At 52.7% G+C, this 20,682-nt stretch overlaps 3 protein-coding genes and 1 long non-coding RNA gene across 5 annotated transcripts; 3 read left to right on the forward strand and 1 right to left on the reverse strand.

Moving 5' to 3' along the window:
* Positions 1–1,261: 1,261 nt before the first annotated feature.
* On the reverse strand, positions 1,262–1,941 carry LOC140689354 (uncharacterized). Its single transcript, XR_012064295.1, has 2 exons — positions 1,721–1,941; positions 1,262–1,511 (listed from the first exon to the last, which is right to left on the reverse strand). It is a non-coding gene; the product is annotated as an uncharacterized lncRNA (long non-coding RNA).
* Positions 1,888–3,893, forward strand: EXOSC4 (exosome component 4). The gene is made up of 3 exons (XM_006211238.3): positions 1,888–2,161; positions 3,171–3,377; positions 3,492–3,893. Exons 1-3 carry the CDS (start codon positions 1,991–1,993, stop codon positions 3,849–3,851), a joined length of 738 nt encoding a protein of 245 aa, XP_006211300.2. The 5' UTR covers positions 1,888–1,990; the 3' UTR covers positions 3,852–3,893.
* Positions 3,894–4,090: 197 nt separating this feature from the next.
* Positions 4,091–8,516, forward strand: GPAA1 (glycosylphosphatidylinositol anchor attachment 1). Of its 2 annotated transcripts, XM_072949979.1 has the most exons (12): positions 4,091–5,297; positions 5,555–5,734; positions 5,820–5,931; positions 6,121–6,268; positions 6,349–6,450; positions 6,535–6,731; positions 6,805–7,001; positions 7,108–7,261; positions 7,425–7,520; positions 7,658–7,848; positions 7,929–8,099; positions 8,197–8,516. In XM_072949979.1, exons 1-12 carry the CDS (start codon positions 5,224–5,226, stop codon positions 8,438–8,440), a joined length of 1,866 nt encoding a protein of 621 aa, XP_072806080.1. In that variant the 5' UTR covers positions 4,091–5,223; the 3' UTR covers positions 8,441–8,516. The 2 variants fall into 2 exon arrangements, with proteins under 2 accessions (XP_072806080.1, XP_072806081.1); XM_072949980.1 differs by lacking the exon at positions 5,555–5,734 and having other exon boundaries at positions 4,093–5,297.
* A 9,484-nt stretch (positions 8,517–18,000) lies between these two features.
* On the forward strand, positions 18,001–20,498 carry CYC1 (cytochrome c1). The gene is made up of 7 exons (XM_072949985.1): positions 18,001–18,167; positions 18,803–18,999; positions 19,081–19,207; positions 19,290–19,447; positions 19,536–19,696; positions 19,993–20,093; positions 20,195–20,498. The coding sequence occupies exons 1-7, from the start codon at positions 18,036–18,038 to the stop codon at positions 20,297–20,299; spliced, it is 981 nt and encodes a 326-aa protein (XP_072806086.1). The 5' UTR covers positions 18,001–18,035; the 3' UTR covers positions 20,300–20,498.
* Positions 20,499–20,682: the final 184 nt, after the last annotated feature.

Consider the following 20,682-nt stretch of genomic DNA (forward strand, 5'->3'; position numbering starts at 1 on the left):
CACACTCACCTCCTCTTGGGAGGTCACCTTGGTGCCATGCTTCAAGGAAGCCCAGCTGGATGGAGAGGTCACTTGCAGGTGTGCTGTCACAGCCCCAAATGTGGTCCTGGCCAAGAGTCAGCACCAACCACCAAAGATGCTGAGGGAGGAAGCCTTTAAGACAATGCCAGTCACCATCTGCAGTGACCACAAGCAGGAAAGTCCTAAGTGCAAACTGCCTAGCTGAAACCAGGCAACCCCCAGAAATGTGAGACATAATATTCCTTTTTTGTTATTTGAAGGCACTAAGGCTATGCATCAAGAGAAACAGACACACAATGCTATGCAATACCTTTCTGAAAAGGGTGACAGTATTTTCATTCTTAAATGGAAAAAGGGGACCCACTTTATTGCATGTGGGAGCTGGATGTAATGGAACAGCATGAAAGGACCTGAAAGATGGCATGTGTAGGCCGTCCTGGGACACTGGCCTGTGCCCATTCCTAGGCCCCTGTGAATGTTGCCTCCTCTTGGTGAGTGCTGTATCCCTGTCCATTCAAACGTGAAACATGGGACCTGGCTTCCTAAGCACTGCAGAGGGAACGAATAATGCAGCTGGGGAGTGGGTGCAGGGGGTGCTGGGATAAGCTCCCTGCTGGTGACCTTGACCACTAGGAAACAGAGGTACCTGGAAACAGGAGGCACCTGGAGAGGAAAGCCCCTCATTTCTCCCTCCTGTAGACCCATCAGCAATTCCAGTGGATTTGACTGACATGAGATGCTGGAATACACCATGCCCAGAAATGCAAGATGCCAGTAACACTCTGCCGGCTGGCAATGATTATGTAAAAAACTGCAACACTTATTATTGGTGTGAGAGGGAAAAAGGAACTCTCACACTTACAGCCTTCACCCACAAAGTCCCTACCCTGGGATTCCAAGCCCTGAGCCCCTGAACACACACCCACTGTCCTCAATGGAGCAGTAGCCTGATACACCCCAGGTACATCCACCCCAAGCAAAAAGTTAGAGTTCCACAGGATTAACCGAACAGGTTTCAAAAGACATTTTTTGAGTAAAAAACAGAAAAGTGTGTATGAAATAATCCCATTTTTAAAAATAACCAGAGTCCCAAAAGCTACTATATGGCTGTACATGTACAACTGCATGTATCTGTGTGCCTTGTATGTAATTTTGGGAGTATGGAGAAAAACATGGAAGAACCATTTCTTAAGCTAAGGCAGGTGGGGGTGCGTGCGGATAGAAGAACGAGGCCAACATCGAAAATTAAAACTGCTGTAAAAAAAAATGACCATGTGTATGTACAATATAAACAACGTGTCCGTTTTTTAAGTGGGCAAATGTAGAAACTAAACGGTGAAAAGCAAGAGAGCAGAAAGTGTGCCTCAGCTTGGGAGAACGAATGCGTTCATGTCCGAGGAACTCAGACGCCGTCAGAGACAAAACGATGATTCCATTCCAGCAGTCGCTGCTCTGACCGGGCCTGGCGTATCCCAGCATCTCGAAGGAGGCTGCCGGCATGAAAGAGAAACAAAGGCGCGCCGGCTGCCGCGGGGGCCCTGGGTGCGGGCGCAGACGCGCGCCGGCCGCGGCCAGGGCGACGTGGGACGGGAGGGCCCTGAGAGTCGTGGGAACCTCCCCCCCACGACAAACCGGGGGGAAGCGACCTGGGGGCTGTACCCCAGCGGGTCTCCGCCCCAGGCAGCCGCGGGGCACCTACCCAAGACGGCCGTAGCTTTCCCTCCCCAGTCAGCACCACCGAGGCTCCCCGGGCCGGAAGTAGCGGAAGTGGCGCCGTGGACAACCGTAAATTCCCGCCGCCGGAAGTGGGGCCGCGTGGAGTCCTGGGAGAACCGTAGTTCTCCGAGACCAGAAGTGGGAGCGGGCCCTCCGGAAGACGTAGGTCCCGGGGAGGTCGGAAGTTGGGGATCAGGGCCACCGGAAACTGTAGTTCTCGGGAAAGCGGAAGCGGGGCTGGTGGCCCGGCGGCATGGCGGGGCTGGAGCTCCTGTCGGACCAGGGCTATCGGGTGGACGGGCGGCGCGCCGGGGAGCTGCGCAAGATCCAGGCGCGGATGGGCGTATTCGCTCAGGCCGACGGCTCGGCTTACATCGAGCAAGGCAACACCAAGGCGTTAGCGGTGGTCTACGGGCCTCACGAGGCGAGTGGGCGCGCGCGAGCCGAGCGACCTCCCCGGGCGGGCGCAGGAACTCGGCGGCGGCAACTGCGGGGTGCGTGGGGCCGTCAGGCTGAGCAGAGGCTCGGGAAGTGAGGCCTGCCCGCTCGCCTCCGTGTAGGGCCGCCGCCAAAGTCCTAACAGTGTGATGATGCACGGTGGTCCCTGCCTTTCTCGTCTGCCACTGCCCCCTGCGCCCTCCTCTCCTCTTTGCTATCCTTCAAAGCGCCAGGTGTGCCCCTACCTTCTGCCTCACTTCAGCTCTACGCCGACGTCACCCCCTGGGGACACCTCCCCAGACCACCATACTCACCTGTCAAGTCCCGTCCCCTACAGCCACACATTTTACTGGCTTTCTGCACCCCCCTCCTCAGACATAAATTTAACTTATTCCTCATCGTTTGTCTCCCCACCGGAACATAAACTCCGTAAGGACAGGGACTTTAAATAAAACCTCATGGTTTATTGCCACTTTGGTGGAAGGCCAGAGGGGTGGAAATAAGCATGACACGTTCGCAGAGCAGAAAGGCTGCTGGTGGGGGAGATGCGGAATAATTCTAAACGAGACTGAGAGGCTTCTAGGGAGGCAAGAACTCAGGGCTTTGTAGAACAGGAAAAAGATTTAGGGTTTTTATCTCACTCTGGTGAAGCCTTTGGAAGGTAAGTGACATATGTGAGTGTGTAGTGGAGACAGACTCGGACTTGATATTTGCAAACAGACTCTGGTGCAAGTGGAGAATAGGTTGGGAGAGGATGAGTCAAGGATGGGAACAGGGAGGTCTGTTAAGAGAGAGATGAGATCCAGACATGATTGTGGCTTAGAGACTGGCCCAGTGGTCCTCCCTCAGGCTGTGTTTTGGAGGTAAAGTAGTTGATTGTTGGGATGCTGAGGGAGAGGGAGGGAGGGAGGCTGAGGTTAAGGGCATGAGCCAGAGGACTGGGTAGTGTGAGCCGGGAGGAGTGGGCCTGGCTCACATGTCCTTCCTCTCCACAGATTCGGGGCTCCCGGGCACGAGCTCTGCCCGACAGGGCCCTGGTGAACTGTCAGTACAGTTCTGCAACCTTCAGCACAGGTGAGCGCAAGCGGCGGACACATGGAGACCGTAAGTCCTGCGAGATGGGCCTGCAGCTGCGTCAGACCTTCGAGGCAGCCATCCTTACACAGCTGCATCCACGCTCCCAGATTGATATCTATGTGCAGGTAAGCAGGCAGCAGCCCTCAACGCGGGGAGGGCAGAGATGGAGGGTGTGAGGGGGGATGGGGTCAGAGGTCAGCAGCCTAATGGACTGATGCCACTGGGTGGGGTCCCTGCAGGTGCTGCAGGCAGATGGTGGGACCTATGCAGCTTGTGTGAATGCAGCCACTCTGGCAGTGCTGGACGCTGGGATACCCATGCGGGACTTTGTATGTGCCTGCTCAGCTGGCTTTGTGGATGGAACAGCTCTGGCAGACCTCAGCCATGTGGAGGAAGCAGCTGGTGGTCCCCAGCTAGCCCTGGCCCTGCTGCCAGCCTCGGGCCAGATTGCACTGCTTGAGATGGATGCCAGGCTGCATGAGGACCACCTAGAGCAAGTGCTGGAAGCAGCTGCCCGAGCTGCCCGCGATGTACACACCCTACTGGACCGTGTGGTCCGGCAGCACGTAAAAGAGGCCTCCATCTTACTGGGGGACTGAGCCCATGGCCACCCATGCCCAGAATAAAACCCACATACAGTCCACTGTTTGTTGATCTCCCCACAGCACTTCCATGCCCTCAAGAGCCTGACCTGGTGCTGGCTCCAGGGGTGTCTAAGGATGCTCCTCCCACCCTCCCCACCCCACGTGAACTATACATACTCCTTATAGCCTCAGGACCGAAACCCTGAAGAAGGCAGGATGTCCCTGGGTGAGGAGCAGCTTGTGCCAGGAAGGGGTCACAGCAGCTGACCAGTGAGACATGGCCTGGTATAATGAGCCAAGCCCTTATACTGTGGAATCTGTCATTCTCACCCCAGCACATCCAGGGCCCAGAGCACAAGAGCTGAGGGAGAACTCAGCTGGCTATAGGTACCCACCATGGAGACGTTGAGGGGGCCACATCCTACATCCTTTGGATTATGGCTTGGACAGAATGGTCCCTTTTCCCCCTAGGAACTCCTTGGGCCTCTGCTGCTACTTACCCTGGGCTCCAAAAGTACAAGAGACACATGATCTCGCCTGGAGTCTTCTCAGCTTTCATCCTTCCTCAGACACGGACATGACCCCCTTCCCACCACTGCACTGTCCTCTTCAGCAGACCCCCTTCTTCCATCTCCTGCCCTTGGACCTGCCTGAGCCCTGACCACCAGCCCTTGCAGCCTGAACCCAGGGGCTGCTTCTCCCCTAATATCCCAAGCACCTCCTGGCTGGGACAAGAGTGCTCCCCACTGTATACTCCACACACCTCAGCTCCTCTGAAACCCCTTTTGGCCGGTAGTATCATATACACCTTCCTCCCTGTGGTCATTTGACCCCAATGACCTCGGTTCTGGGGACATGCTGTTATTTCCACTCAGGCACCCACTGCTGTTTTTGGTGACCGACATCCACAGAAATGGGGCAGCCAACGCCTTGGCCTGTCGGTCCACGGAAGCGCCGTTACTTCCTACCGCGGCACTCAGACCTGTCATTGCCAGTAACAGCGCCTTCGTATATCGGGCGTCTAGGCTCTGGTCGCGGCCTCCGGTTTTCCTCCCACCTGCCCTACTCATGACCTTTCTCTGATTCTCTTTGAGCTGGAGCTTTCTCTTTGGCGCCGAAGGGGCCGAACAGCAGCAGGTCGTGTTCACTGCCCTCCGGCGCGGTACGCTGCGTGAGGGGTACCTTGGGGCCGCTCCCAACGCCCATGACGCCCGCTCTGCTCTGGGCATGCGCGGCGACGAGCGGGACCGCGCGCGCTGCGGCGCGGGGGCCGCCGGGACCGGAAGTGCGGGCGGGCGCAGAGCCCTGTACCTGACTCGAGTGGCGCTCCCGGCCAGCGGCCGTAGCTGGCAGCGGGAGCGCGGCCCCTGAGACGCTCCGCTCTGCCATGGGCCTCCTGTCCGACCCTGTGCGCCGGCGCGCACTCGCCCGCCTTGTGCTGCGCCTCAACGCGCCGCTCTGGTGAGGGCAGGGCCCAGGGGGCGGGGGCCTCAGGACCCGGGCTCCAGCTGCCCGCGGCCCCTTCCGCCCGCTGGCATCACTCGAGGCATCAGGCCTGGGGTTCAGCTCTCCGGTCCGGCGTCCCGGGTGTCGGGACTCTGGGTCCAGGTCCCTCAGACGTGTCCCCTTGACCCTCCAGTGCAGAGGTAGAGGCCACGGGCCGGGGTCCCAGGGCCCGCTGACGCTCCGGGTGCACCCTCCGTCCCCTCTCCCCACAGCGTGCTGAGCTACCTGGCCGGCATCGCCTGGTTCCTGGCGCTGGCTTTCCCGCCGCTGACCCAGCGCACTTACATGTCGGAGAATGCTATGGGCTCCACCATGGTGGAGGAGCAGTTTGCGGGCGGAGACCGTGCCCGGGTCTTTGCCCGGGACTTCGCTGCCCACCGCAGGAAGTCGGGGTGAGCAGCAGAGCCATGGGCATGCGGGACCCAATGCCAGTCAAGGCCAGAGAGCTCTGCTCAGAAGCTCTCTTTGTGTCTCTAGGGCTCTGCCAGTGGCCTGGCTGGAGCGGACAATGCAGTCAGTGGGACTGGAGGTCTACACGCAGAGTTTCTCCCGGAAACTGCCTTTTCCAGATGAGACCCACGAGCGCTATGTATTATGGGGAAGGGGTGTGCCTGGGAGCAAAGAACACCTTGAGGGGGGCTAGAGGCCAGGAGGGTCTGGGGGCGGGGAATGTCCTGGGACCAGAGAAATCACTGGTGAGCATTCCAGGGCTAAAAGGGGACAGGCTTCAGACATCTAGAGTGAGGTCATGCTGACGCTTCCCCAATACTGCATGCAGATGGTATCAGGCATCAACGTGTATGGCATCCTGCGGGCACCGCGTGCTGCCAGCACTGAGTCCCTGGTGCTCACTGTACCCTGTGGCTCTGACTCTACCAACAGCCAGGCTGTGGGACTGCTGCTGGCACTTGCTGCCCACTTCCGGGGTGAGGCTCAGGGGCTCCTGCTGGTGAGGGAGGGTTTAGCCACTGCCGCAGGCCCTGCTGACCCTGTTTCCGGCCTCCAGGGCAGATCTACTGGGCCAAAGACATCATCTTCCTGGTGACAGAACACGACCTTCTGGGCACTGAGGCTTGGCTTGAAGCCTACCACGATGTCAATGTCACCGGTGGGTGCTCTTGCCCTGTCCTGGCTCCTCTCAGGGCCGGTGGTCTCACCCTCTTATTGGCAGCTCATTCACCTGCTTCTACAGGTATGCAGTCATCCCCTCTGCAGGGCCGAGCTGGGGCCATTCAGGCAGCTGTGGCCCTGGAGCTGAACAGTGATGTGGTCACTAGCCTTGATGTGGCCGTGGAGGGGCTCAACGGACAGCTGCCCAACCTGGACCTGCTTAACCTCTTCCAGACCTTCTGCCAGAAAGGAGGGCTGCTGTGTACACTGCAAGGCAAGGTAGGGCTGCCTGCTTGGGGAGCTTGGGGCCTGTGTGTAGGATTTATCTGACCCTGTTTCTGAACCCTCTAAGCTGCAGCCCCAGGACTGGGCGTCAATAGACGGCCCATTGCAGAGTGTGCAGACATTGCTGCTCATGGTTCTGCAGCAGGCCTCCGGCCGCCCCCATGGCCCCCACGGCCTCTTCCTGCGCTACCGCGTGGAGGCTCTAACCCTCCGTGGTATCAACAGCTTCCGCCAGTATAAGTATGACCTGGTGGCAGTGGGCAAGTAAGTGGCTTCTGGTCTCCCCTGCAGGCTTGGGGCGGGGTAGTGGATGCCAGCAGTGTGTGTAGGGGGTGGTTCTGGCCAGCCGTGACTGCCCCACACCCGGCAGGGCTCTGGAGGGCATGTTCCGCAAGCTCAACCACCTCCTGGAGCGCCTGCACCAGTCCTTCTTCTTCTACCTGCTCCCCGCGCTCTCTCGCTTCGTCTCCATCGGCCTCTACATGCCGGCTGCCGGCTTTTTGCTCCTGGTCCTTGGTCTCAAGATATCCTTTGCCTCCCACTGTCCATTTGTGGCCAGCCTCCGGTCTCCTCCACTCTAGGCTGAGGAGAGCTCCCCATCCTCGGGGTGGGGGAGTGGGAGTGAGCCTGGGTCCCCCACTGGGCAGAGCCCATCACACCTCTTGTCAGGGTCCTTGACTAGGCCACGCTCTGGAACTGTGGATGCAGCTGCATGAGGCTGGAGTGAGTCCTGAGGAGGCTGGGGGGATCTCTGGATCCAGTCCTCCCCTCCCCCTAACACAGGTGACGGTTCCCCCGCTTCTGCTGTTGGGGTGGGCTTCTAGGGTCCCAGGTGGTAGTTATTGCTGCCGCTCAGTCTTAACTGATGGGGGTGGTGAGGATCCCCAGAGCCCATCTCCAAGTGCCTGTGTACCCCGCAGGGTGTGGGGCTGGCCTCCCTTGTGGCGCCCTTGCTGATCTCCCAGGCCGTGGGCCTGGCCCTCTATGTCCTGCCAGTGCTGGGTCAACATGTGGCCACCCAACACTTCCCTGTGACTGAGGCTGAGGCCGTGGTGCTGACACTGCTGGCCATCTGTGCAGCAGGCCTGGCCCTTCCACACAACACCCACCGGTGAGGAGCTGGTCTGGGTGGGCGGGGGCAGGGTGCACCCTGGACACGCAGGCAGCTGCCTCTGAGCCCATGCCTTGCAGGGTGGCGAACCCACAGGCCCCAGACAGGGGCTGGATGGCTCTGAAGCTGGTGGCCCTGATCTACCTGGCACTACAACTGGCCTGTACCACCCTCACCAACTTCTCTCTGGGCTTTCTGCTGGCTGCCACCATGGTACCCACCGCTGCACTCATCAAGCCCTCTGGGCCCCGGTACGTGCTGTCATCCCCACCACAAAGCCCACCGAGATGTGCCCCACCCCCGGGCCTGCACCCCTTACCACAGACTCCACCCTGCTTCTCCACCCAGGCCGCTCTACGCCGCCCTGCTGGTGCTGACGAGCCCAGCAGCTACACTCCTGGGTAGCCTGTTCCTATGGCGGGAGCTGCAGGAGGCACCGCTTTCCCTGGCCGAGGGCTGGCAGCTCTTCTTGGCAGCGCTGGCCCAGGGCGTGCTGGACCACCACACCTATGGCGCCCTGCTCTTTCCACTGCTGACTCTGGGCCTCTATCCCTGTTGGCTGCTCTTCTGGAACGTGCTCTTCTGGAAGTGATGACAATAGGGGAAACTCCCCAGGCGCCCTTGTTCTCTCCTTCTGGGAAATAAACAGGCGTTTTGTTTCAGCTGCACTTTGGGCTCCTGGCCTGCTGTCTGCTGTTCACGTGGGGCCCCAGGAAGCTCTGCCTGCAGCGCTTGGCACCTGCTCACCTTCCTGGTCCGCTTACTGGGCAGCAGGAGTGAGGCCCCAGCTGCATCTGCCTTGGGTGGAGAGCCTTGGATGGACACTTGGGATATGGAATTGGCACACGCAGACCTGGCCCAGCCCCAAGTGCACACTCCAACCTTGGCGATCTCTGCACACCGTGGTCCAGTGCTGTGCCTGAGGAGATAGATCAGGCGGGGCTCGGGGGGCCTGACGGGAGCTGAGGCGTCTGGAGATAGCAAAGCACCGTCCAGCGCTGGAGCTAACAGGGAAAAGGGTCCGGAGCTAGGTCCCTGCAGAGGAGGCCCTGGGTATGGAGAGTGGTGGCCCAGCGATGGCCAGAACCTCGAGGGGGGCTTGGGATGGAGCCAGGAGGAACACCAGCCCAGCTTCCAGCCCAGGTCAGGTGCCCAAGAGAGGTGGGGCAGCAGAATCCATCCAGCACCACCCAGAGCAAACAGGCCCCAGGACAGGGACCACTCAAGCCCCCACTGGGAGGGCACTGACAGGCTGGTACATGGAGAAGCCACTGATTGTACCAAAACCTCTGAAGGGAACTGGGGTGTCCAGCATCCATTCCGGAGGGAAGACAAGCAAAGTGCAGCCTTTTGGTGATGGTAGGGCCGTATCAGGCCAAGAGGCCTCTGCTCACAAGAGGACCAAGGTGTCCCCCAGGGCAGCGAGAGCAGAGGCCTCAGTGTGAGAGGGAGGCACAGAGGCACTGCCTAGAGCATAAGCTCAGGACCAGTACCCCTTTAGGACCATGTCTTGGAAGAGGGGAAGAGGGTGGCCTGGGAAGGCCCCAGAAGGAAACTTCAGTCCCTAGACCCCTGCCCAGGCCTGCATCTGTAGAGAGGTTCATCTTCTGTGTGCTCCCTGGCCACACACAGCGGGGAGGGCCAGCACCTGGGCAGGTTTCCTCTGGGGCCTCAGAGAAGTCACTGCTGGCCTCTGTTGAAGGGGCATGTGCACTGTGTCCAGCACTGCCGGGGAGGGGGTGGAGCAGGAGACCCCGCTGTGACCAGCAGCCTGTCTGACCTGCTGTCCTCAAGGTCTGGTGGAACCTATAGTCACTTCCTCTGTTGAACAAACTTTCCAGCTCCTGAGGCTGGGGAAAGACTTGCAGCCCCCACCCCGAGCACCTCCAGAAGCTCCTCCCTGGCTGGCTTCTCTCTGGATTCTCCCCTGATACTTCAGGCACCACCCCGCTGTGGGCTCCTGTCTTCCAAGACACGTAGAGACCTCTGCTCTGCTGGGGTCTCCTGTTGTCTCTTTGTGGACTGGTGTTTAATACAAAATCCCCTCCAGGCATTTGAGCCAGGCTTCGGCCTCAATCAGCCATTTTTAACTGAACCTAGTCAGTCACTTAAAACAAACCACAAAGACAGATGCTGTCATGAAACATACAAGAGGGGACAAAAGCTACAGAATCATCAGTTGTCCTGTACTCGCCTGCGTAGAATTCTGTCTCTACAGCAGACGGGAAGGGGAGCTCTGGGAGTTCTGAAACTGCTTTGTCTGGGAAGCAGGATTTCTGCTCAGATTTTCATTGATGTCACTTGTGCAACACATTTAAAAGGAGGAAAGGGCCAGGCTGGGAAGATGTAGATCAGATGTACAAGGAACAAGTATAAGGTCCTAAGGCTTTACCCTGGGGGTGTCTGCTTCTGGCCCCCATGTCCCTTCTTAGTCAAAGAACCCTGATTTTTTTTTCTTTTTTCTATTTTTTTGATGGAGGTACTGGGGATTGAACCCAGGACTTCATGCATACTAAGCACGTGCTCTACTACTGAGCTATACTTTCCCCTTCTTTTTTTATCCTTTTCTTTCCCAGACCCCTATTTTGACATGAGCACAGGTTACCCCAAATAAAGACGCTCCCAGATTCCTTGCAGCTAGGTGTGGTCGTGTGGCTGTGGCAGAAGCTTCTGCGGTGAATTCTGTGTAGGGACTTCGGACAGAGAATGACCCTCCGAGCCCCCTTCTCTCTCCTGCCCATGGGAATGTGAAGCATGAAGTGCGTCTGAGCTACGGTCCATGTTAAGGGTGGAGGGAGGCCAGGGGGATTCCCTGACCATCCAGAGCCACACGGCAACCCTGGGTTGCCAAACTGGGCTTCATCTACGAGAAAGAGAAACAGATTTCTCCTTTGTTTAAGCCATTGTTATTTGGAGTTTTCTGACAATCCTATCTAGTTCAGCAAGAGGGACTCCCCTGCGGACTCTTAGGCAGTCGCCAGCGGGATGTATTTAGAAGTATGTGTGTACCTGTTGCTGAGAATCAGTACTGAGTAGTAAGCACTCATTCCTTTGTTGCTTGCCTCCCACACCCCAGAATAGGAGCTCTGCGGGCAGGGCCTTTGTCTTACTTCCCGCCTCTTTTCCAGCACAGAGCCAGGGACACAGTAGAATATTCCCATGTATTTGCTGAATGAAAGAAGGAGAGACTCAGAGGGAGCCCTCCTGCAGTCCAGAAAGAAGCTATGAAGGCTTGTGACACAGGGTGAGGGCTCAGGAGGTTGAGGGTGGAGGCCTGGGGAGGTCCCGAGCCAGGCAGGCTGCCTCTACCTACCTCAAGACACCCAGCAGCCTCCCCATGACCAGGCCCTCCTGCAATTTGCAGGGGGTCCCAGTTTCCTCTGTGCCTGTCTCAGACCCTCTGCAAGTCACCCCATTCCACCTGAGCCTTCAAGGTCAGGGGCGCTGGGGTGCTCTGGGTGTCCTTACCTGTGAGCTGCTCCTGCAGACTCTAGCTGCCTTCATGCCCACACTGAGGTCCTATCCCCATCCCAGCCCCTCTTCTGAGGACACATCCTGTCACCTTCACCTCCTGGACATGCCATGGTCACCTCTAAGTCATCACTTCCCAATCTGAGCACCTCCCACCCTGCCTGCATCTCCTCCCCTGGTGCCCTCACCCAATCCTGGACCTGGGGTCCACCTTGTCTCTCTTCAGGGGGTGCCCATCGCCTCCAGGATGAAATCAAAGCTCCTTACTTTGGTCTCCAAAGCCTGCACAGCCAACTCCTGCCTTGTTCTTCAGAACATTTTTAATTGCCCCAAAAAGAAACCCTGTGCCACCGCCCCCTCCCCTTCCTGCCCCCTCACCATCAATCTATGTTCTGCCTCTCTAGACTTGCCTGATCTGGACTTACATATGGATGGATTCATACAGAACATTCTACCCCTTATCTGTGGGGCCTCTGTTCCAGGACAACCAGTGGACGCCTGAAACCCTGGACAGTGCAGAATTCCACTGTCTGTTCGTGCCTTCTACCCACAAATTTAATGCCTTTTCCATCTTAACTAAGTACTTATCACACACTGGCCAGAACTTTTGCAGTTCAGGGTGTGACAGCAAAACTGTCACAAATTTCTCTTTCCTTCACAATTTTATGAATAGAAGATTGGTTCTTACTGTAGATCTTAACCTCAGCGTATGATTTTTTTTTCTTTCCTTATCAAACTGAGGACTTTCACCTTTTCACTTAAGGGAAGCATTTTACAGCTTCTCTTTGGTGTCTCTGAATTGTAAGCATCATGACTCTTGCACTTCGTGGCCGTTATTGAGTAAAGGGCCACTTGAACACAAGCACTGTGATGCCTCCACAGCAGATCTGATATCCCACCCACATGGCTGCTAAGTGACTAACAGGTGGGGTCCCCGGACCAAGAGATGAGTCACGTCCCAGGGAAGTCGGAGGGGAGGGTGCAAGATTTCATCACACTACTCAATATGGGAGGTATTAACATCTCACACAGGATGTCTTTACGTTTATTTAGGTCTTTAATTTCTTTCAGTAACGGCTTGTAATTTTCAGTGTACAAATGTTGCACTTACTTATTAAATTTATTCCTAAGTGTTTAACTTTTTGATGCTATCATAAATTAGCTTCTTAATTTCACTTTCTGATTGTTTATTGCTAGGGTACAGAAACACAACAGGTTTCTGTATATTGATCTTCAATCAAACTTGATGAAGTCATTTATTACCTCTAATAGTTTGTATATGTTTTTTAGGATTTCATAGTTGACCCTTGAACAATGCAGGGGTTGGGGGGCCAACCCTCTGCATAGTTGGAATTGACATGTAATGCTACAGTCGGCCCTCCATATCTGCAGTTCCACATTCTCACACTCAGCTAACTGCAGGCAGTGTGGTGCTGCAGTGCGTATATAGTGAAAAAAATCCCAGTGTAAGTGAATCTGTGTAGTTAAAAGCTGTGCTGTTCATGGGTCAACTGTGTACGTATTCATGTTACCTGCAAGTAGAGATAGTTCTATTTATTTATTTCAAATTTAGATGCCTTTTATTTCATATTCCTGCCTAACTGCCCTGGGTCGACCCTCCTATATAATACTGAATAGAGGTGGCAAGAGCCAACATCCTTGTCTTTCTCCTGATCTTAATGGAAAATCTAGTCGTTCAACACTGATTTTTTTTTTAATTTTGGGGGGAAGGTAATTAGATTTTATTTATCTTTTGATGGAGGCACTAGGGATTGAACTCAGGACCTTGTGCACTCTAGGCATGCACTCTGCCAGTGAGCTACACCCTCCCCCTTTCACCATTGAATGTGAAATTAGCTGTGATGTTTTCGCAGATGTCCTTTATCAGGTTAAGGAAATTCCCCTGTATTCCTCATTTGTTGAGGTTTTTGTCATGAAAATGTGTTGGATTTTGTCAAATGCTTTTTCTGTGTCTGTTGCAATGATCATGTGGTCCTTTTCCCTGTATTAATATTACATGTCATGTTGATTGATTTTTACATGAATTGTTTATATTGATTGATTTATCTTTACATTCCTAGGATAGATCCCACTGTCATTTTGTAAGCATTGGGTTGAATCTTTTAATGATTGTTGAGGATTTATGTATCTATATTCATATAGACTATTGGCCTGTAGATTTTTCTTACAATGTTTTGTCTAGAGTTGGTATCAGGGTAATAGTGATCTCAAATAATGTGTTGAGAATTATTCCCTTATCTTATACTTTTTGGAAGCATTTGTTAATTCTTCTTTAATTTTGGTAGAATTCACCATTGAAGCCATCTCACCCTGGGTTTTTCTTTGTGGGAAGTTTTTGGGTTTTTTTAAATTACTGATTCAATTTGTTTACTTGTTATAGGTCTACTTAGATTTTCTACTTCTTTTTGAGTCAGTTTTGACAATTTGTGTCTTTCTAGGAATTTAGCCATTTCATATAGGTTATCTAATTTGGGGGCATAAATTATTTATAGTGTTCCCTTATAATCATTTTTATTTCAGTAAGATTGGTAGTAAGATCACCTTTTTCATTTTTAATTTTAGTAATTTGAGTCTTCTCTTTTTATCTTAATGAGTCAAGTTAAATGTGTGTCATTTTTGTTAATCTTTTTAAATAACCAACTTTCAGATTAGTTGAACTCTACTGTTTTTCAGTTGTTTCTGCTCTAATCCTATGTTAGGTTATTGATTTAAGATCTTACTTTTTAAAAAAATAGTCATTTAAAGCTCCAAATTTCCCTCTTATCACATCTTTTGATGGTGGTAAGTTTCAGTATGTTGTGTTTTTGTTTTCATTCACCGCAAAATATGTTTAAATTTTCTCTGTGATTTCTTCTTTGACTAATTGTTTAGGAGTATGTTATTTAATACTCACATATTTGTGAATTTCCCAACTCTGCTGTTATTGACTTCTTTTTTTGTGTATATATATATATTTTTTTGTATATATATTTTTTCTATTGAAGTATAGTCAGTTAACAATGTGTCAATTTCTGCTGTACAGCATAATGCTTCAGTCATACATGAACATATGTATTTTTGTTTTCATTTCTTTTTCATATTCTTTATAGTTACTATATCAAATATAGTTCCCTATGCTATACAACATGAACTTGTTATCTATTCTATATATGTCAGTTAGTATCTACAAATCTCTAACTCCCAATTGATCCCCTCCCACCCTCCTCCCTAACGGTAACCATAAGTTTGTTCTCTATATCTGCTGTTACTAACTTCTAATTTCATCCTGTTGTAGTCAGAAAACATACTTTGTATGACTTTACTACTCTTCAATTTACTGAGACTTGTTTTATAGCCTAACATATGATGTGTCCTGAAGAATATTACATACGCACTCTTCTGTTGTTGGGTGGCCTGTTCCATTGATGTCTGTTAGGTCTCGTTGGCTTACTGTGTTGTTCAGGTCTTCTCTTTCCTTGCTGATCTTCTGTCTAGTTGCGCTATCCATTACTGAAAGTGGGGTATTGACATCTCCAACTGTCATGGTAAATTTTCTGTTTCTCCCTTCAATTCTGTCCAGTTTTGCTTTATGTATTTTGGGGCTTTGTTGGGCAAATATATCTTTATAACTGGTATGTCTTCTTGGTGAATTGATCCTTTTTTCATTATAAAATGTCCTTCTTTTACTCTAGTATCAATGTTTGTCTGAAAGTTTATATTGTTTAATATTCATACAGCCCCAGTAGCTCTCTCAGTTACTGTTGGTATGGTGTATCTTTTTCCAGGTTTTTAACTTTCTACCAATTTGTGTCTTTCAGTATAAAATGTGTTTCTTATAGACATTATATAGTTGAATCATGACTTTAAAAAAATCCATTATGCCAGTCCCTGCCCTTTAACTGGAGATCTTAATCCATTTACATTTAATATAATTAACTATATAGTACAATTTATATCTGCTATCTTGATATTTGCTCTATGTCTTATGTCTTCCCCCCCCACCAATTTCTTCATTGTTGTCTTTCTTTTGTATTAGGTAGTTATTTTCCAGTGTACCATTTAAATTCCTTTGTCATTTCTTTGACTACACATTGTGAGTTATTTTCTTAGTGATTGCCCTTGGGATTACAACTGATATCTTAATTTGTAACAGTCTGCTTCAGATTAGTGTTACATTAATTTTAATTGTATTAAAAGATGTTGCTTGGGGGGGTGGGAAGAGACAGATTGGGATTTCAAAACGTTGAATAGATAAACAAGATTATATTGTATAGCACTGGGAAATATATACAACACCTTGTGGTAGCTCACAGTGGAAATAAAATGTGATGATGAATATATGTACATGTATAACTGAAAAGTTGTGCTCTACACTGGAATTTGATACAACATTGTTAAATGACTATAACTCAATGAAAAATGTTAAAAAATAAAAAAATTAATATAAAAAAAGATGTTGCTCCTACATAGCTGTTTCTCTCTTTTTGTTTCCCTCTTCTTTATGCTGTTATTGCCACAAATTCCATCTCATATATTCTGTGTCTATCTACATAGATTTATAATTATTGCTTTATGCAGGGATTTTTAGATCAGAGAGAAAAAAAAGTTACCAAAAAAAATGTATTTATGGGGGAAGGGTATAGCTCAAGTGGTAGAGTGCATGTTTAGCATGCACAAAGTCCTGGGCTCAATCGCCAGTATCTCTATCAAAGATAAATAAACAAACAAACAAACAAATAAAATGCATTTATATTTGTCTATGTGTTTACCTATCATGGTGCTTTTATTTCTTCACGTGAATTTGAGTTACTGTCTAGTATCCTTTCATTTCAGCCTGAGGGCTCCATTTAGTATTTCTTGGAGGACAGGGTGTTTTATGACAACCTCTCTCAGTTTATCTGGAAGTATCTTAATTGCTCCCTTGTTTGTGAGATATGGTTTTGCCAGATACAGAATTCTTGGTTGGCAAGTTTATTCTTTTAGCATTTGAAATATGTCATACCACTGCCTTCTGGCCTCAATGGTTTCTGATATGAAATCTTCTGCTAATTTTATTGAGGACCACTTATATGTGAAGAGTCAACATTCGCTCTTGCTGCTTTCAAGATTCTTTTTCTTTGGTTTTCAACAATTTATGATGTGTCCAGGTGTGGATCTCTTTTACTTTATCCTGCTTGGAGTTCTTTAGCTTCCTGGATGTGTAGATCCATGTTTTTCATCAACTTTGGAAAGTTTTCAGTCACAATTTCTTCAAAAATTCTTTCTGCTCCTTTTTCTTTCTCCTCTGCTCCTGAGAATTAGTATAGCCTGGTATGCTTAATGGTGTCCCACAGGTCTCCGAGACTCTGCTAATTTTTCTCCAATTTTTTTCTTTCTGTTCTGCAGACCAGACAATCTTAATTGATCTAACTTCAAGTTTGCTAATTCTTTTTTCTACCTACTCAAATCTGCAATAGAGCCCCTCCAGTAAAAATTTTCATTTCCGTTATGCACATTTCAACTCTATAATTTCTATTTTGTTCCTTTTTATAATTTCTTGTAATTGACATTCTCTATTTGATGAGATACTATTCTCATACTTTCCTTTAGTTCTTTGAATACATTTAAATTGTTAAGCTTCCCCAGGGATATTTCCTATTGATTGGTTTTTATTTCCCTATTTATAGGCCACAATTTCTTGTTTCTTTGCATGTCTCATAATTTTTTTCTGAGAACTAGCCATTTTAAACGATATAATGTGGCAATTCTGGAAATCAGACTTCATCTTTTGTTGTTGTTGTTGCTGTGGTAGTGACATTTATGTAGTGCCTTTTCTGAACTAATTCTGTCAAGTCTTTTATCTGTCATGGGTAGCCACTGAAGTCTCTACCTGGTTAGTTTAGTGGTCAGTTAATGATTGGACAGAAATTTCCCTAAGTGCCTGGAAGCAAGACATCTCCCAGTCTTTCCCAAGTAGCTCTGTGTGCATGTAGGGCATGCTTTCAGAATTCAGCCAGACGGTTTACAACTCTGCTTTAGGCTTCATTTCCCTCCAAGAAGCGAGCACTTAGGTCTTTTCAGGTCTTTCATGAGCATGTGCACAGTCCTGCTCAGTTTGTGACCATCTATATTTCAGAAACACCTGGTCCGGCTTTTCAACGCCCCTGTGCACGCTGTGGTTCCCATTTCTTCCTTTTAAGCTTTTTGATTAGTCTATTATTTACCCCAGCGGTTATCCATTGCCTCCGGCAGCTTTGAAATTACACTTGCCTGTAATTGCCTTCAACAAACATTCCCAGGGAATAGGCTAATAGCCCTGGGTAAACTGAGTCGGCTCTGCAAGTGGGGCCTTCCGGGGTCATCAGAAAACTGGGTTAGACAACGACAATTGTTGCAGTGCAGGTGTCCCGCCGCCGCGCCAGGTCTCGAAATACTACTGCACGAAAGCGTGCGATGGCTTCGAAGATGCGGTGGATTCCGTTGGGGGTGTCCGCGGCGAGGGCGCAGCACCGCGGGGCGGCGGAGACCAGAGGCGGCCCTGGGAAACCGGGGTAGCCAAGCATTGTCGCGGCAACGGGGCGCCGTTTCCATGACGACCGGGGAAGCGAGGTGAGGCAGCGCACGGCCTGACAGGGCCCGACCCCGCCCCGTCCCACGCTGCCGGCTCTCGCGACGATTCAGCCCCCTTGGCGCCGCAGAGGCCGACGGGAGCGGGGGCTGTGCTGAAGAGGGCCAAGATGGCGGCGGCGGCGGCGACTTCTCTTCGTGGGGCGGTGCTGGGCCCGCGGGGCGCGGGGCTGCCGGGCGCGCGGACGCGGGGCCTGCTATGCGGCGCGCGGCCCGGGCAGCTCCCACTGCGGACACCTCAGGTGAGCGCTGGCCCTGACCCCGGCCGCCGCGCGGCCTGGCAGCCCCTTGAAGGTCACAGCGGGGAAGCTCCGGGCGCGGGCCAGGCAGCCGGGGAGCGGCCTCCGCACCCGGCTCCCCGCCCCGGCCGGACACCTCTGCCTGCCGACCCTGGGCGCCCGGGAGCACGGCTGGGCCTGGGCCCGGTCCCCGACCCCTCCAGGCAGCACGGGCGCCTCGTGCCGAGCGTGGGGGCAGCGGGGCGAGCTCGCCGCCGGCTCGGGACTGGGGGGCTTTCCCCGGGGGCGCACCCAGGCCCGCTCCGTTCCAGCCTTGCAGACTGGGCCTGCGTCCTGAAGTGACCTCAGCCTGACCTCGGCCAGCTGCTTGTGACCTTGGCCTGCCCCAGCACCCTTGCTCACTTCGGCGCGATCAGGATCCGAGAACACGCCTCATATCCCCTCCTCAGGGCTGAATCACGGCCGAGGGGTCGGCAGCGGGGAGGAGCGGGTAGGGCAGTGGCACAGGATGTGCTATTGACACCCCGCAGGAGGTGGCCAGTCCTGGGTGGATGAGTTGGGAGAAGTAGGCGCTGAGAGCCAGATCCCCAGGTAGGGCTGGGTGGTGCTCTGGCAGGCACTGATAGGGGCTTTTGCAGGCAGTGTTCCTGTCGTCGAAGTCAGGCTTGTCGCGGGGCCGGAAAGTGATTCTGTCAGCGCTGGGCATGCTGGCGGCAGGGGGTGCAGGGCTGGCTGTGGCTCTGCATTCTGCCGTGAGTGCCAGTGATCTGGAGCTGCACGCCCCCAGCTATCCGTGGTCCCACCGTGGCCTCCTCTCGTCCCTGGACCACACCAGGTGTGTGGCTGCCTGGGGAGTTTCTGGGTGGGCTGGGTTGGTTGGACTCCTTGGCACCGCTAATCCCTTTCCTCTCTTCAGCATCCGGAGGGGTTTCCAGGTGTACAAGCAGGTGTGCTCCTCCTGCCACAGCATGGACTACGTGGCTTACCGCCACCTGGTGGGCGTGTGCTACACAGAGGATGAAGCCAAGGCCCTGGCTGAGGAGGTGGGGACCTCAGCAGAGCACCCAATGATTGGGGCCCCTGCTGTGGCCCACAGCAGGGTTGTGATGGGGCTCTCGGTGGCAGGTGGAGGTTCAGGATGGCCCCAATGAGGATGGGGAGATGTTCATGCGGCCAGGGAAGCTGTCTGACTATTTCCCTAAACCATACCCCAATCCTGAGGCTGCACGAGCAGCGAATAATGGAGCACTGCCCCCTGACCTCAGCTACATCGTGCGAGCTAGGTACTTGGGCTGCCTGCAGGGTGGTGTGGGGAGGAGGGGAAGGTCTGCTGCTTGCGGGGGTGCTGAGGAGGCACCGATTTTGTCCCAGGCACGGTGGTGAGGACTACATCTTCTCCCTGCTCACGGGTTACTGCGAGCCACCCACTGGGGTGTCTCTGCGAGAAGGCCTCCACTTCAACCCCTATTTTCCTGGCCAGGCCATTGCCATGGCCCCACCCATCTACACTGAAGTCCTGGAGTTTGACGATGGTGAGAGGCTCCTACCCTGGGGTGGGCAAGCGGGGTCCTACTTTCCCCACTGCCAGAGCTGCTTCTCCTGTGCTTGTGGCCCCAGCAGGTCCTGCACCTTCCCTGGCCAGGGCACTCTGTGTCTGAGGAGGCTTATGTGCAGCCTTCAGGCCACGTGTGCTGGGTAGGGCTGGGGTCCCATCCCTTTTAAAGCTTTAGGCAGGAACCTGTCTCTGCCCCATGAGGAGGATGCTCTGAGGGCTACCCTAGGTTGGCCAGGGATCCTCACAGGCAACCCTTACCACTTCTTGGCCCAGGCACCCCAGCTACCATGTCCCAGGTAGCCAAGGACGTGTGCACCTTCCTCCGCTGGGCATCTGAGCCAGAGCATGACCATCGCAAACGCATGGGACTCAAGGTGAAAGGGCTGGGCCAGGGGGCACAGCGGGCTGGGCAGAGGGGCTGGGAGCTGGGCAGGGTCGTCTCTGCATCCCTCCTCTGAGCCTGCCTCGTCCCCAGATGTTGATGATGATGGGCTTGCTTTTGCCCTTGGTCTACGCCATGAAGCGGCATAAGTGGTCAGTTCTGAAGAGCCGGAAGCTGGCATATCGGCCGCCCAAGTGACTGCCCGGTGTCTCTGCTTGCTGTCCTGCCTGAACGGGTCCTCAAGCCAAGGAGCCACTCTGGGCCTATTCAGGCCTCAGCTGGACCTCTTGGCCAAGCCCCTCTTCTTCTCGGACAAGAGGGGAAGGGGCAGGAGACAGGGTTCTAGCTCCAGGTTGTTCAGCACCCATCATGGAAATAAATTAAGTTTCTCAACATACACATTTCAGCTATTGTATGATGGGAGTACAGGTGTGCAAGGGACCCTTGCCCTCAGAGCTCCAAGTAGTGTGCTGTGCTGTGTGGCCAGCATTACCCTGCACACTGCACGGACCATGGCTGGGAGTCCAGTCAGTACTGGATGTGGGACAGGAGGCAGAGAACTAGCCGTTAGAGAAGCAGCA

Source organism: Vicugna pacos, chromosome 25 (genome assembly GCF_048564905.1).
Source record: "Vicugna pacos chromosome 25, VicPac4, whole genome shotgun sequence".
Taxonomy (NCBI): domain Eukaryota; kingdom Metazoa; phylum Chordata; class Mammalia; order Artiodactyla; family Camelidae; genus Vicugna; species Vicugna pacos.